The sequence below is a fragment of the Ovis aries genome, chromosome 13 (genome assembly GCF_016772045.2).
Source record: "Ovis aries strain OAR_USU_Benz2616 breed Rambouillet chromosome 13, ARS-UI_Ramb_v3.0, whole genome shotgun sequence".
Taxonomy (NCBI): Eukaryota; Metazoa; Chordata; class Mammalia; order Artiodactyla; family Bovidae; genus Ovis; species Ovis aries.
In genome coordinates this window covers 10,133,272-10,149,233 of record NC_056066.1, presented here as the reverse complement: position 1 = coordinate 10,149,233, position 15,962 = coordinate 10,133,272, and the positions used below count along the sequence as shown (strand labels likewise).

The window sequence follows — 15,962 nt, the reverse complement described above, 5'->3', positions numbered from 1 at the left end:
ACCCGGCAACCTCAGTGATGTGAGCCCCTCTGGCGGCTTCGTGGCCAAGCTTCTGCGGCCCGAATTGGACCCGGTGTGCGTTCCGCCGCAGCTGCCACGTGGTGGACTGACGGGCATGTTCGCCTGAGTGCCCCTGGCAGCGAGTACTGCGGCCCTTGGTTATCAGCGTTTGCACAGGCAGCCTGGATGGCAGCCACTCGGTGGTGGTGGGCCCTACAGCGGCAGGCCACTGCGCATGTGCCCGAAGATCAAGCAGGAGGCTGTTTCCTTGTGCACCATCGGTTGGCCCCTCTAGGCCCGCTTGGGCACTGGACCTCCTCTCAGCAGTGGCCCCCGGCTGCCTGCGCACGACTTTCCCCTGGGGCGGCAGGGCCACCCCTGGGTGCCGAGGAACTGCTGAGCAGCCCAGACTGTCATCCTGCCCTGCTGCTCCCCGCGGGCTTCCATCCTCACCCGGGGCCCCAACCACCCTCCCTTCCTGTCCAACCAGATGCAGACGCAGGCCCCACCGCGCCATGACCAAGCGCGTGCCAGCCGGTTCCTGCGTGCCAGAGGAGCCCAAGCCAAAGAGGAGGAGAAGGTCGTGGCCCCGGAGAAGGACAGCCTCTCACACTTGTGACTATGCAGCTGCGGCTAAACCTGCACGGAGAGTTATCTCAAGGCACACCTGCGAGCCCCGCACAGGTGCGAGACCTTACCACTGTGACTGGGATGGTCGGCGGATGAAGTTTGTCTGCTCAGATGAACCGACCAGGCACTATGGCAGACACACTGGGCAGTGTCAGAAGTGCGACCAGGCATTCTTGAGGTTGGACCACCTCGCCTCACACATGAAGAGGCACCTTTAGATCCCCAGACAGTGGATGGGACCCACGCTGCCAGAAGAGAATTCAGCATTTTCTGCCTTTCACACTGTCTGCCTTGTGAGGGGAGGAACCCAGCTAGAAAGCACTACAATCATCTTCAAGTTCCCAAGGAGTGAACTTGTGAATGGAAAATCAGGAGACACAGGAAGCCAAAAGACAAACTCAAAAAAACCCCCAAAAAACAGATGGATGTGTGCCTGGATCTTCTAGCATTCCAATTCTAAATCCAACTTGAATATATATTTCTGGACTTACGACACGTCAAGGGGGTGACTGGAAGTTGTGGATATCAGGGTATAAATTAGATCTGAAAGTTGGGGGGAGGGAAGACCAGAACCCCTTGAATTGCTTTGATGCAATATAAACATAAAGATCACACTGTATTCTATTTGCCTTCTAAAAGCCATTATGATGATCCCAGAAGAAGAGGAAGAAATCCAGGTACAGAAAATGGTGTTTAATAGCCTAAATGATGGTTCTCGGTAAGTCTTGGTTCTAAAGGTACCAAATGAGGCCAAAGTTCTCAAACTGCTGCTTGCTTTGACAAGGAAAATCTGTTTTTGTCTTCTGATCTACATTTATGACCTAACTCCACTAAATACATCTGGTTTACTTTAATCTTTTATATAGTCTGTTATGCATTGTGGTTTCAGATGTGCAATAATGTGTACAATGGTTTATTCCCAAGTATACCTTAAGCAGAACAAATGCTTTTTTCTGTATAGTTCCTTGCCTTAATAAATATGTAATATAAATTTAAGCAAACTTCCATTTTTTATATTTGTAAATTACAAAGTAAAAAAAATGAACATTTTGTGGAGTTTGTATTTTGCATACTCAAGGTGCGAACTAAGTTTTAAATAAATGTATAATATCTGAAAAAAAAAGAATTTCTTCTGCAGAATTATTCACATATTCATAGAAACTTGTGTATAAGATTGTTTGTAGCAGCATTGCTTGTATTGAAAGCAAACTCTCAACAATGTCATCTCAGTAGGAGACTGTTAAATTGGCTCTGGTACGTACATACAGTCTAATGCTAGTACAGTCTAGTGCTCTGCAGCCGTAGAAATGAATGAGGGATCACTTTGATACACAGAATTCTTCAATGTATTTTACGTGGAAAAAAGCAAGATGCACACATGGTATGCTACCATGTGTAAAAGGGGGAAAAAGATGGTTTAATATTTACGTAATGGCCTGGCCACCTCATGCAAAGAGTTGACTTATTGGAAAAGACCCTGATGCTGGGAGGGATTGGGGGCAGGAGGAGAAGGGGACAACAGAGGATGAGATGGCTGGATGGCATCACTGACTCAATGGACATGAGTTTGAGTGAACTCTGGGAGTTGGTAATGGACAGGGAGGCCTGGCGTACTGTGATTCATGGGGTCGCAAGGAGTCGGACACGACTGAGCGACTAAACTGAACTGAATGGCCTGTATACATATGGCTTATTTCTAGAAAGTTTTGGAAAAAGTAAGAATGTTGAGTTGCTTGACAGGAAAGTGTGGGGTAGGTTATCAGATGGTGGAGGGGAAAGACCCCTGAACAGTGTACTTTTTGTAGTTTTTGACTATGAAAGCATATGAATGTTTCTCAAAAAGATGAATGAAAAGTTTCTTTAAAAAGGATTTTAAAGAATGTGGTCATGTTTTGCCTGGAGGTAGTGTTTGCATTTTCCCTGAGTGTGATTAGGGCTAATGATGTTGACAGCGATATCTCACGGCTATCCTGAATACCGTATGCAATATCAAGAAAGATGACTGAGGCTCAGTGAGGTTAAATGACTTCTTCATAACCATGTGAGTCCACTGGTCAGCCAGCGAGCTGGGACTGGACACGAGGCAGTCAGCTCCTGAGTCTGCATTAGAAACCACCGCAGGTTTGCACAGGTTTGCACAGGAGCTGGGCCTGGACCCGAGGCAGTCAGCGCCTGAGTCTGTATTAGAATCCACTGCAGGTTTGCACACGAGCGGATGTGTGTGTGCTCAGTTGTGTCTGACTCTTTGTGGCCCCATGGACTGTAGCCCGCCAGGCTCCTCTGTCCATGGAATTTCCCAGGCAAGAATTGTGGAGTATTGTTGCAGTTTCCTTCTCCAGGGGATCTTCCCCACACAGGAATTGAACCCTCGTCTCCTGCATTGGCAAACGGATTTTTAACCACTGTGCCATTTGGGAAGCCCACAGATTTGTACAGTCATGTATTATTTTGTAGAAATACCTATCTTCTTCCCTCTACTATCTGTTGGGGAGATTTCTTCACCCCTCTCTTTTTTTTTCAGATTTATCCAAACATTTAGTGCAGAATTACGGTGATGTCGAAGAGCTTATGGAGGCAGGAAACATCAACCGGACCACCGCCGCCACTGGGATGAATGACGTCAGCAGCCGGTCTCACGCCATCTTCACCATCAAGTTCACGCAGGTGAGGGCCGTCGCCCCGCCCCCGAGGGCGTCACGCGCTCATCAGCGCCGGCTGCGGACTGGTCTGTGCTGAGCCGGGCGCCTCAGAGGCGCCCCACTGCTGTTTTCTTGTTCTTTAGACCTGAACATGTGGAGAAGGCAATGGCACCCCACTCCAGTACTCTTGCCTGGAAAATCCCATGGACGGAGGAGCCTGGTCGGCTGCAGTCCATGGGGTCGCGAAGAGTTGGACATGACTGAGCGACTTCACTTTCACTTTTCACTTTCACGAATTGGAGAAGGAAATGGCAACCCACTTCAGTGTTCTTGCCTGGAGAATCCCAGGGACGGGGGAGCCTGGTGGGCTGCCGTCTATGGGGCCGCACAGAGTTGGACACGACTGAAGCAACTTAGCAGTTGGCAGACCTGAACATGAGCTGCGTGATGGTTTCTCTGCAGTTGCAAACACGCTCATTTGAAATGTAGCCTGATGAAGACCTCTAAGACATATTTAGCAGGCTTCTGCCCTGTTCTCCACATTAAAAAAAAAAAGGTGCTCTGTGTTTAATTAAGCCAGGGTTTTCATTGTTGCACGCTTTGTGGTAGATAATGGGTTGCCAGACAGAGCAGCTGGAGGCCAGGGTGAGGAACTCATCACCCCGAGTGGTCTAAGGTGGGTGGTCCTGTGTGGCTTCATGGAACTCACCCCACAATGCTAATTGTGATCATTAAAATGATATTAAAGGACAAGTGATGTTTTTAAGTATTAATGTTCTGATCTGGAGGTGGAGAGTGTTTAGAACACAGGTGGAAATGACTGGGAAATAATGTTAACACCGAGGCCAGTGAAACCAATGAGCCCGAAAGTGTCGGGGGAGTCTGGCCTGTGTTAACCATTGTGCATGTCAGGTAGAAAGACTTAGCATAATTCATGAGGGGGATCAGAGAGCAAAGAAGATGAAAAAATTCTCCAGGGTCAATTGGAACAACTCCTGATAAATTCTCCAGAAATGTATCTTTTATTACGTTTGCTGGTTTTTCTCCTGTTTTCTGGTTAATGTGGATTAGGATGTGGCCATCCCTAGTTCCTAAGAGGCTTGCTTTTGTAGCAAAATGCAGTAACTTCTTCTTGGCATTTTGGTTCAGACTGTAAAACATGGGTTAAAAGTCTTGGGAAAGTAAGATTTTGGTAGAATTCGGAATCAAAGAATACAGTATTTAAGATTTTCGCTATTTTATAATTGTGAAACAAATTGTATTTTAACATCAAATAATGGTTGGATGATCTTTCACATAATTGTCTGTTTATCATATTTTGGAAAGCCATTATGCTTGTCTTGTTCAAGATTTTAGGTGAGAGCAAAACTAATTATTTGTTTACTTATATTTTTCTTTATGGAATGAGTGCCCCTCAGGGTCTAGCTTCCTTCTCCCTTCAGCCCTTGTTGAATGACTGAGTGATTTGGATAATGGAATTGGTGGTTCTTCAGAAAGTTTAAGACTCACATATGGTCGGCTTCTATTGTGTCCAGTATAATTATTGTGAACAGGAAGAAGCCCAATGAAACAACAAAATTAAGAAAAAATGTACCCTGAGAGATCACAGTGAGGAGTGGGAAATAATTAGAACTTGTATTGGTGGTTTAGTTGATAAGTCATGTCTGACTCTTGTGACCCCATGGACAGTAGCCTGCCAAGCTCCTTTGTCCGTGAGATTCTCCAGGCAAGAATACTGGAGTGGGTTGCCATTTTCTTTTCCAGAGGATCTCTCTGACCCGGGGATCAAACCCAGGTCTCCTGCATTGTAGGCAGATTCTTTACCAACTGAGCTATGAGGGAAGCCCTTGAACTTGTGTTATAAACACAGAAACATATGTGGTAGCCTGGATGGGAGGGGAGTTTGGGGGAGAATGGGGCCATGTGTATGTATGGCTGAGTTGCTCTGATGTGCACCTGAGATTATCACAGCATTATTAATTGCCTATATTTTGATATAAAATAAAAGAGTTAAAAAAAGAGAGTCAACCAAAAGTAATTTGATTGCTAAATATGTTGCCAGTCCAATGCTAGTTATCAATGAGGATGTGAAAGATTTTTGTTTCTGTTAAGAAATAATAATCTAGTTGGGGAGAGAAGATTAATAAATATGAATGACACAGAAGAAAAACAAACACACAGTGTTATGTAAATATTGGCGTTCTTTATACCTCTTCCATTTTGCATTTTTATTTCACCATAGGCAAAATTTGATTCTGAAATGCCTTCAGAAACCGTGAGTAAGATCCACTTGGTCGATCTTGCTGGAAGTGAGCGGGCGGACGCCACTGGTGCCACCGGGGTCCGGCTGAAGGAAGGGGGCAACATCAACAAGTCCCTCGTGACGCTGGGAAACGTCATTTCTGCCTTAGGTAGGTTCACACTTGTCTCCTGCCTGCTCTTGCTCTCGGTGCTCCATAGTGGCATGAAGAGCTTAGGTTTAATGCTTGTGTTACAAACTAGGGTAATAGCGTCAAGGTTTTTTGAAGCCAGATTCAAGAGGAAAAAAACCAAAAAAGCCTTTAATAATTGTCGTTGCCTTCCCCCACCTTTTCTTTTCTTTCTCCCTGCAGCTGATTTATCTCAGGATGCAGCTAACCCTCTCGTAAAGAAGAAGCAAGTTTTTGTGCCTTACAGGGATTCTGTTTTGACTTGGTTGTTGAAAGACAGCCTCGGCGGAAACTCTAAAACTATCATGATAGCCAGTAAGAATTTTTGTTTTTGTTTTTTTTTTTCTTATCAACGTACAGTGTTTCATGTGAATTGATTGTGGCTATTTTAAGTTTAAAGTATTTCATTAGGAAGTAGCACCTCTTTAAAAAAAAAAAAAAACAAAAAACTTTTCTATTTTGAAGAAAAGTACTTACTGTGGTCCAGTATGGTATTATTGACTCTTTTCCCCTCTTCCCGGTTACATTAACTTGCCGTTTTTTTGGTTATGCAAACTGACGTCCATGCAGGATGATCCTCAGTTGTGCTTATAGGACAGAAACTTCCAACTCTGCCAACTCTAGACATAAACTGGAAATAACCCAACTTTATTTTTCTATTTAAAAGCAGAAAATAAGGATTTTAAGATTAAGAATTGAGAGGAAAAAGTGTGATATATATGATAACAATAATATACATCTATATTTTCACTAATTAACAGGAAGAAGCAGAACAGAAGGGAAAACATGCAAGGGGGAGATGACTGTTGAGAATTTCCCTTCCAGCTGCCCCCCCGCCTTTTCTTGTCTCCATGTCTCCTCCTGCCCGAGCCATGCAGTCCCTGTGGAGGCCAGGGGTCTTCCCAGGGGTGTGCACCCCAGATGCAGTTGTGTAGTCACTTTAGCTCTCAAGTTTGTTGGGGTTGAGGTGGGGATGTGATCAACCAAAGCTTTGGGAGGAAGAGGGTTAGCTGATCTACAGACTCTTTACAAAAGTTATCACACTCTGGGTTTTCATAGGTGGTAGGTTTTGCCAGAACTCTTTTAAAAGGATTTAAATTTCTGCTTTATCTTGAGAAGTGTAAATAGGCTTGAAATCCTCTCTTTATATGTTCAACAGAGGAAACTCCCTAAGCGGCAATGGAGTGTTTCCAGTCTCGTTTTAGATTTGGTTAGATGGCTGATTCTAAACTTAAGAAGAGTGAAATGGCATTTAATTTGGCATAGTGAGCACCTTTCCTATGAGTCCCAGATAATTTGTAATATTCACGACTGCAGTAATGAATATTTAGTCTATCCAGCGACCTGGGGTTAATCTGACTTTTAAATTACAAACCAACTTTGTGTTAAATGAAACAGAGTGCTGGATAAATTATTTTTTGAATTCATTCTTCACAGCCATTTCACCTGCTGATGTCAATTATGGAGAAACCCTAAGTACTCTTCGCTATGCAAATAGAGCCAAAAACATCATCAACAAGCCTACCATTAACGAGGACGCCAACGTCAAGCTCATCCGTGAACTGCGCGCCGAGATAGCCAGGCTGAAGACGCTGCTTGCCCAGGGGAATCAGGTTGGCTCTTTTCTGAGAATTACCAGTAGTTTTCTTTGAGTAATGGCATCTATTTCTGGATCTTAATGAGACACTCATCTCGGGAGTCGTATTGACTCGAGTAAATAAGTGCTAAGTAAAGCTTTGAGTGAGTTAGCCCGGTCTCTCCTTAATATCACCCTCCCGTTGGCCTTCAAATTCATTATATGCTCTGTGCTTAAGATTTTATCCACTAAACCCGAGATGATTAACTACCTAATAGTTATCAATTATGGATGGAAATTTAGCATGCAGTAGGATTAGCAGCATAATCTCCATTAGTGGAAGGAAATTGAGGTGCTTGGAGCAATGTTTAAAATTCTACCGAAGCATTTTATGACTTGAAGATGTATTTTAACAGAATGAGAGACTCATATGAGCCCCTTTCTGAGTCTCTGTTTGGTACTGCTCCTTACAGCAATGGTTATAGTGATGAGGGGTCCTGAGACATCCCTGTGGCCTGGCTGAGGTGATGTGCCTGGGCCCCCACGTGATGGCGGAAACAGCCTCCCTTCAGGATCCTTTGGGGTTTTTGTGAAGCAGCCTTGTCCTTTTCACTGTAACCTTCTGCATGGTGTGTGTACCAGGCTACGTTCTGTGATCACAGTGTGATCCATGCTGGTTGGTTTAGACACAGTCATGAGAGAAAGTCAGGATCACTTTTTAAAACACTCGAGTTAAAGTGGAGTTGGAAATAAAGAGGGACTTACCTGGTGGTTGAGTAATTGAGAGTGTGCTTCCAAAGCAGTGGGCATGGGTTCGGTCCCTGGTTGGGGAACTAAGATCCTACATGCTGCATGACATGGCCAAGAAAAACAAAACAAGACAAAACAAAACAAGATACATTTTCCCCATTTCCTAACTCATGAATGGATGTCTGAAGTGTATCATTAAAAAAAAAAAGAACCCAGCTTTTCTTCAAATGCACAGAGCTGTCTTCAGAGCAGCTTTCCCTCCAGGAGCATGGGGAAGCCCTTGGCATCCTGTGAGCAGTTTGATTCATGAGACTCAACAGGCTAAGAGCCTCACAGAGTTTCCTGTGTCCTGAAAGCCCCAAGAGTTGCTGTCCTCTAAACTGGGGGACTGGAGTGGGCTGGGAGCTGATCTCTGCACCTAAAAATAGCTCCACATAATTGTACTCTTTTTTTTTAAAAATCTTTTGGCTGTGCTGCTTCTCGTGTGGGATTAGTACCTTGACCAGGGATCGAACCCTTGCGCCCTGCATTGGCAACTCAGAGTCTTAACCCCGGGACCACCAGGGAGGTCCTAGCTGTGCTTACTGTTGTGGAACTTCCCTGTGTGTGCGTGGAAGCCTCAGCATGACGAGTCCAGCAGCTCATGACGTTACCACACTCGAATCACTGATGACGCCAGCCACAGCTGTCATTTTCATTTATATACTATGTCATTGGGATCTTTTTTCCATGTTTTAAAAATATTTGCCTGAGGTAAACATATAAAGGTGATTTGATAGAGTTACCCAGACTACTGCGTGTGAAGGGAAGGACTTGGAGCATTCTTGTAGTTAACATTTAGTAAGTCATGAGAATGAAGGAAAAGAAAGATCAGCCTGTTAAACGTTAAACCGAGGAAGTCCTTGAAAGGAGCCTTATCACACCAATAGGGAAACTTCATTCAAACGTTTGCACATTCTGTCTGAGGAACGTCTCAGAAGTGTTGCGTATGCCAGTTACCTTATCCTTTGTGATCTTCGGTTGCCTTTTTCTTTCATGGCCGAAGACCACCACAGTCATTAAAGGATTATTTTAGTTACTGTAGCTTTGGGGGTGAGGGTGGAATGGATTGTTGTCCACTTTAGGATACAGTGAAGAACTCTGATAAACAATACATTACAATAAAAACGAGTCCAATTTAAAGTAATTTATTGCACCGTGAAGCTATAAATTGTTGTGAGACAATACAGGCTTATCCAAAATTAATTAAGTTTGTGATGCTTAATAAAATAAGCAGAGGTTCTTAAGCACTCGTTAGAAAAATCTCTGTATAAAATCTTTTGGTGACATTCTTGTTTTCCCACAGTATCCTGTTCCAGATGGCTGCTGTGGTTCATTGAAAATGCTGTTCAAGTCAGAGCTCCATTTCTGGGTTGTTGAAGTACAGTCAGATAAAAGCTCCTGCTTTTAATAATTTTATGTTTAATAATTTGCCAACGCAAAATGCCATGTGTATCAGAGTTTCAAAAGCACAGTTTCAATACAGCGAAAGATTCTGACACGTATCTGCTTCTGTTGCAGATTATAGACAGATAAATATGTAGTGGTGTATATGTATATATACGTCCATGTGAACTCTCCACTGAAGAATGATACCCACTCTGACTGTACATAGCCGTGAATATTCACAAGCTGTATTCACCCATCTGACCTGCATGCTGTCAAGAAACAGAATGTTCCCCAGTGCCCTAGAAACTCTTCACGTTCCTCTCCTAGACCCGCCTGCTCCTCCCCTCAAGGGTACCCTCTATCCTGACTTCTTCAGGCAGGGTTAGCTTTTAGTTTTGCCTCTTTTTGTTCTTTATATAAATGTAATCATGTAGTACATACTCTTGCTCTCGCTTTTATGTAAGAGCAAATTTATGGAATTGCAAAACATAGACCTACAAAAAACCCGTTTCATAAAGTTGCAGACGTGCAAGGGTGCTGGGCTGCGGCACGGCCTGGGGAGGTGACAGTGCAGGCAGCAGGGTTGAGGGACAAGCGGAGAAGTGACAGAGAGAACAGAGGGCAGACTGGGGGCCCACGTGGCTGGCGGGGGTGCGCTGGCCCCGGATGATCGTGACCAGCTTCCGTCTGAGGCCTTGTGAGGTTCCTGCACGGTGGAGCGTGTGGGTTCGGATCTGCGTCTGAGCATCGCTGTGCTACGCTCCGTCACACGTGTGTGTACCAGCTCACCCGTTCTGTTTGATGGGCTTTGGAGATTTTCCCTTTGCTGCTATTGCTGCTGCTGTGGACTGTCTTGTATGTGTCTTTTTGTGAACATCCAGCTTCATTTCTGTTAAGTTTATACCTAAGCGTAGAATTTGTGTCAGAAGGGGTACATAATGTTTGGTTTACAGATAACTGCAAAATACTTTTTAAAGGTTTTCATATCAACTTGTATTCCACCATCAGTATATGAAAGTGCCAGTTCTGGTTGTGTCAGGTCCTTGCCAATACCTGGCATTCTCTATTTTTCATCATAGGCCATTCTGATGGGGCCTTGTGGCGTCACAGAATGATTGTAGTTTCCATGTCTCCGATGATTAATGAAGTCAAGCGTTTGGATATCTTCTCTTTTCACATGCTCTCTTTTTGTTATATTTAAAGCATCTTTTCAGACTTCTGCTTTGAGTTTGGCAGAGAGAGAATGTCCATTAACTTTTCTCTCTTAAATGTCTCCAAAAATAGCAAGAAAATGAACCACATAGAAATAGGCAGGAACAGTCCCGGAAGCAAAGAAGGCAATGAGTTAGAGAAGATGGAAGGAGAAAGGGTTTCCCATTTGTGTAGCTGAAGTTGCAGATAAACTTTGAATAATAGCTGGATAATAAAAGTGTCGCTTTTATTAAGCTTTTATTAAGTGTGTAAACTTTCAAGGTAGACAACATCTCAGGGAGGGTCACAGAGTAAACCTAGGTGATGGGGTGTTTGTGAAGATGGGCAAAAGCAGACCAGGTAGTCAAGGAAGTGTGAAAGCCTCTGTGGAGGAGAGACAGTGAGAAAAAGTCGTGTATCTAGGTGATTAACAGATTCCCTTCTAGGAATTTATTCTGTTGATACTGCCACGCATTCTGTAGGCAGCTGGTATAGGATAAGTCACTGTAGTGTCACTGGTAAAGCAGAAGATGAGAAAAAACTACCAGTCCGTTAAGAGGAAGCTGTGGACATAAACTGTAGAATAACCGCACAGTGGAGTGCTGTACGCTGGAACTGGAGTTGTTGCAAAGAATAAAATAGATTTATTTGCACTGAATTTTTCCCAAGATAGACTGTGAGATGAAAAAGGCAATATGCAGAATAGCGTTCATGCTGTTTATGTCTGAAAAGCAACACGAGCGCACTTGCTTATGACCAGAATACCCGCACAATTAAGTAGCAGAACGGGTGAGACAGGTTGCCCTCCGCCTGGAGAGGTGGAGCGGGAGGGAGACCCCCTTCCGGTTTCCTCTCAGGTGGCCTCGTCTGGAGCCTTGTGTTCCTGCCTCTCGGGCGGGCTGCGAGTTACGAATGCAGTCAAAGCCCCCTCTGTGCCCTGCCTGGCTATGTTTCCCTCCCCCGCCTCTGCCTTGCCAGGGTGAACCTGATTGTGGGGCTTATCACTCTCACATGCATCTTTGCAACACAGATAAGGAAATGGACACAGACTGTGGCCCAGCCTTCCTGTAACAGTGTGTGACCCAGCAGTAGTGATAAAGGAGGGCCATTTGCACGTATCAGTGTGGATAAATCTCAGAAACCTCTGGTTGAATGACCCCTCCTTTTGAACCTGTACTCGGTGCAAATTCAAAACGGAAGAGTCTTTCAGGATCTAGGGGTTTAGACTGTGTTTGATTTTGATAAAATGTCAGCCTGTTACGTGTTGGTCTCTTTCCTTGTCTTTGCTGATTGGTGTTGCAAACGTAGTTTTACCAGGATGCTGTGGTTTTTTGAATATCACGAGGCTTGCACCCTGTGGATTAAAGATTTCGTGGTGACTAACACTCTTAGGGAGGTGTGGGAACATACTTTTCACCTCTGTTTAATAGTTTCTGTGGCGGTTTTTGATGGTTTACAGTGTCAGGGCAGACCCTTCCTCTGGATTATCGGTGTATACTCACTGCCTCTGTCTTTTGTGGTTTCATTTCAGATTGCCCTCTTGGACTCCCCCACAGCCTTAAGTATGGAGGAGAAACTTCAGCAGAATGAAGCCAGGGTAAGTGACACCTTAACTTGTTTTTTTTTTTTTAAATCATAAGTTTCACTATTTTATTTGTTTTTTTTTTAAGTTTCACTATTTTAAGTGGATACTTTTTTAGTATTGGATTAGCCAGAAAGTTTGTTCAGGTTTGTCCACAAGATGTTACAGGAAAACCCAAACAAACTTTTTGGCCAGCCCAGGACTTGCTGTCTGAGACTCAGTGTCTTTCTTCATGACAGTTAATGCTCCCACCATTTTTAAAGACCCACACTCGCTGACTTCCAGTCTATCTCCTGTGTCCTCTGTGACTTAATAGATGGGGTTTGTCTGGTAGCCAAGGGTTGAATACAGCTGAGACTGGGCCATTGCACGAGGCAGTGAGGCTGCTGCGCCTTCAGGGGAGGGAGGCTGTGTTCACGTGCTGGTCCCCACAGCCTCACTGCAGGGTTTTTTGGTCATCCTTTTACTTATTAGTGGGGACTGCAGCACTTAGGGAATCACTGAATACTCTGGGAAGGTGCTTAGCTGCTTTTAAGCAAAGTGGGATTTGAGGTTGGGGGAGAGAGTGTCCTGGGCTGAAGCCAGTATTATGTGCTGGTGCTTTCTGAAAACTAGTTTCATGGATGACCTACTTCTATACTCTTTTTTTTTTTCTTTTTAAAAGAAAAAGACCTTCTTTGAAAAGAGAAACAGGTATTAATAATGTTTTCAGAGTGGATTTTGTTCACTGTGCCAAATGGTTAAAGCAGATGGAGAAAGAAAATAGGGTTCTGTTGGTAAAGCTCTTTCAAGAATACACAGTGTTGAAGATACAAATCAGAGTGTAGTTAGGAACTTGTTGACACTTCCTGGATAATTATGCTGATTAATTTGCTGATAATAGCATTAGTGAAAACATTAGTTTCTTAATCCCTATTTTTCTCCTGACATTTTGTATTTTGGTACTTGAAATTTTAATTTTGAGGACTTCGATGGATGTGTCTGGATTGTGTGTGTTCATCGCTCAGTCGTATCCAACTCTTTGCTATCCTATGGACTGTCCCAGCCCGCTGGCTCCTCTGTCCATGAAGTTCTCCAGGCGAGAATACTAGAGTGGGTTGCCATTCTTTCTTCAGGGGATCTTCCTGACCTAGGGGTTGAATCTGGGTCTTCTGCATTGCAGGCAGTCTTTACCATCTGAGCCACCAGGGAAACCCGTGATGTGTCTGAATATAGTCTTAAATTATTTCTTACTGATAGTTTTCAGGAAAACCTAGCAAGTTAATAGAAACTTATAAACATTTTAATTTGAATTGTTATACATGTGGGGACAGACATGACGCTTGTTAATAACATCTTCTAAATTTTTACCTCTTCTTTTGCTGACCTTTTAAAATTGTTTGCCATCCACTTGGCTGTAAATCTTATCACTTGGTCACATTGAGAGAGGTGCTATCAGACTTTGCTTTTTTTTTTTTCCGAATTTTAAAAATGAAGATTATTTGGTTTAAATTCACTGGTGAAAGAAACCCAAGGCATACTTACAGTTCTTCAAAAGCTGGAATTATTTGATTGAATCGGAAAAGGATTAATTGGCTTACGTTTCTTCAGGGAGAACATACCTGTTGGTAAATCCCAAAGCATGCTTTGTTAAACACTTGGTGTTTCTCAGATAAATTGCCAGTGAGAATCTGTTAATTGATTATTATAAATTAGTAAATTCATCACCCCAGTCTCTTCTACGTCTGTAGGGAGAGAAGGTGTAGGAATATTCCCTCTCTGAAAGCTTTTCCAACATCAAAAGCCCTTTGACCCATGGGGCTGGCATCACTTGAGTGATGAAAGGAGAGCCTGTGGGTATGGCTGGTCCAGGGGGGCGCGCAGGACAGCCTTGCCTGACATGTACCAGTGAGCAAAAGAAGTTAGAGAGGCTCAGTCCTGTTTCTTCTCTTACTAAGAAGATGATAGATTTGACATTAATAACTAGTTAAAGAAGATGTGTGTGTGTGCTTAGTCACTCAGTTGTGTCTGACTCTTTGTGACCCCAGGGACTGTAGCACGCCAGGCTCCTCTGTCCGTGGGGATTCTCCAGGCAAGAATACTGGAGTGGGTTGCCATGCCCTCCTCCAGGGGATCTTTCCAACCCAGGGATCAAACCCAGGCCTCCCGCACTGCAGGCAGATTCTTTACAGTCTGAGCCTCCAGGGAAGCCCAAGAATACTGGAGTGGGTATGCTACTTCTCCGGGGGATCTTCCCAACCCAGGAATTGAACTGGGGTCTCCTGCATTGCAGGCATATTCTTTACCAGCCGAGCTACCAGGGAAGCCCAGTTAAAGAAGATATATTTTTAAAACCTTTTGTTTTGTATTGGGGTATAGCTGATTAACAAACAATGTTGCGATAGTTTCAGGAGAACAGGGAAGGGATTTAGCCATCCATATACATGTATCCATTCTCCTCCAAACTCCCCTCTCATCCAGGCTGCCACATAACACCGAGCAGAGTACCCTGTGCTGTACAGCAGGTCCTTGGTTATCCATTTAAATGTAGCAGTGTGTACATGTCCTTCCCAAGTTCCCTAACTATCCACGCTCTTCTCTCGCCCCAGCCTGCAACCATAAGTTCATTCTCCTTCTCTAAGTCTCTTTCTGTTTTGTAAATGAGTTTATTTGTATCATTTTATTTTATTTTATTTAAAAAAAATGCTACCTTAGAACTCCTGTAGTTGTTTGCGGTAAGTGTTCAGTTGCTCAGCTGTGTCCAACTTTGCGACCCCAAGGACAGCAGCCCACCTGGCTCCTTTGTTCATGGGATTCTCCAGGCAAGAATGCTGGGGTGGGTTGCCGTTTCCTTCTCCAGGGTGTTTGCGATAAATTGAGGAGTAAAATGTCTAGCCATTGAATGAACAAGGTGAGTGAGAAGTGTTTTGGTTTTGCTCTTGGATAAACTATCACTCCAGTCCCTCCTTTTTTATCAGTAATGAACACAGCCTTTCTTGAAGGTTGCTGACTCACGTCCTTTCCATTTATGATACTTAATGGCCTGTGGAAAGTATTTTCCTCTTAGCATTGAGCACGTAATCCAGTGTATTCTGTGCTTCCACTTCGACCTGGCTGAACAGGGTAACTTACTGGTAGGGAGACCAGTCAGGTGAACTAGGATGGCGTCTGCTTCTGGGTGGGGAGGTGGCAGGAACACTGAAGGACGGAAGGGAAGAGGCTTCAGGAGGGTGTGTGCCCCGCACTCCCCCCAGCCCCGCAGAGGTCATTCTCTTTTAATCCGAAGTATATTCCTTTCGACAGAATTTTCCATTCTTTTTTTTTCTACCTCTCAGTCAGGTATCACTTTACTTCTTAATGACTCACTCAGGTCATTTAAAAAGTTGTGTGGAACTAGCAGAGTATTTTCATTAACTGAGAAGCTATTTCCAACTGTGCTGTGTTCGACAGTGGGGGATATTTTCTCCCTTAAGTTACTGCAGACTGGAAAGAAGCTGATTATTATCAAAAAGATATTTTTATCTTTACTAAAAGTCAATTAAAGAGCCACCTTAAAAAAAAAAGATAAAGTGATATTTATAAACCTTATTAATTAGCTACAAAAGCAGATTATCTCCTAAAAGAAAATGGCAGTTTCCAAGGTGACTTAATCATCACATCTAATGAGAAAGTAAAGTAAATCACCATTTCGTAGGACCCAAAGAATAATCAGGAAAAATTAACCCGTGTAATGGGATGGTAGCATCTTTGAACTTGTA

General features: G+C 43.8%; 1 protein-coding gene and 1 long non-coding RNA gene across 7 annotated transcripts in view; one reads left to right on the top strand and one right to left on the bottom strand.

Annotated features, from left to right (window-relative positions):
- KIF16B (kinesin family member 16B) overlaps positions 1 to 15,962 on the top strand; it is a 300,304-nt gene that overhangs the window by 57,216 nt on the left and 227,126 nt on the right. For 5 of the 6 annotated variants that reach the window (XM_012188149.5, XM_027976491.3, XM_027976490.3 and 2 more), the window contains 5 exons: positions 3,152 to 3,294; positions 5,512 to 5,680; positions 5,882 to 6,013; positions 7,136 to 7,311; positions 12,175 to 12,240. In XM_012188149.5, coding sequence (XP_012043539.2) covers positions 3,152 to 3,294; positions 5,512 to 5,680; positions 5,882 to 6,013; positions 7,136 to 7,311; positions 12,175 to 12,240 — 686 coding nt within the window. Of the gene's footprint in view, positions 1 to 490; positions 685 to 3,151; positions 3,295 to 5,511; positions 5,681 to 5,881; positions 6,014 to 7,135; positions 7,312 to 12,174; positions 12,241 to 15,962 lie in introns of all 6 variants that reach the window. The other variant, XM_042230297.2, reaches the window with a different exon arrangement.
- Positions 5,453 to 15,108, bottom strand: LOC132657545 (uncharacterized). Its single transcript, XR_009595897.1, has 3 exons — positions 14,915 to 15,108; positions 6,176 to 13,826; positions 5,453 to 5,767 (listed from the first exon to the last, which is right to left on the bottom strand). It is a non-coding gene; the product is annotated as an uncharacterized LOC132657545 (long non-coding RNA).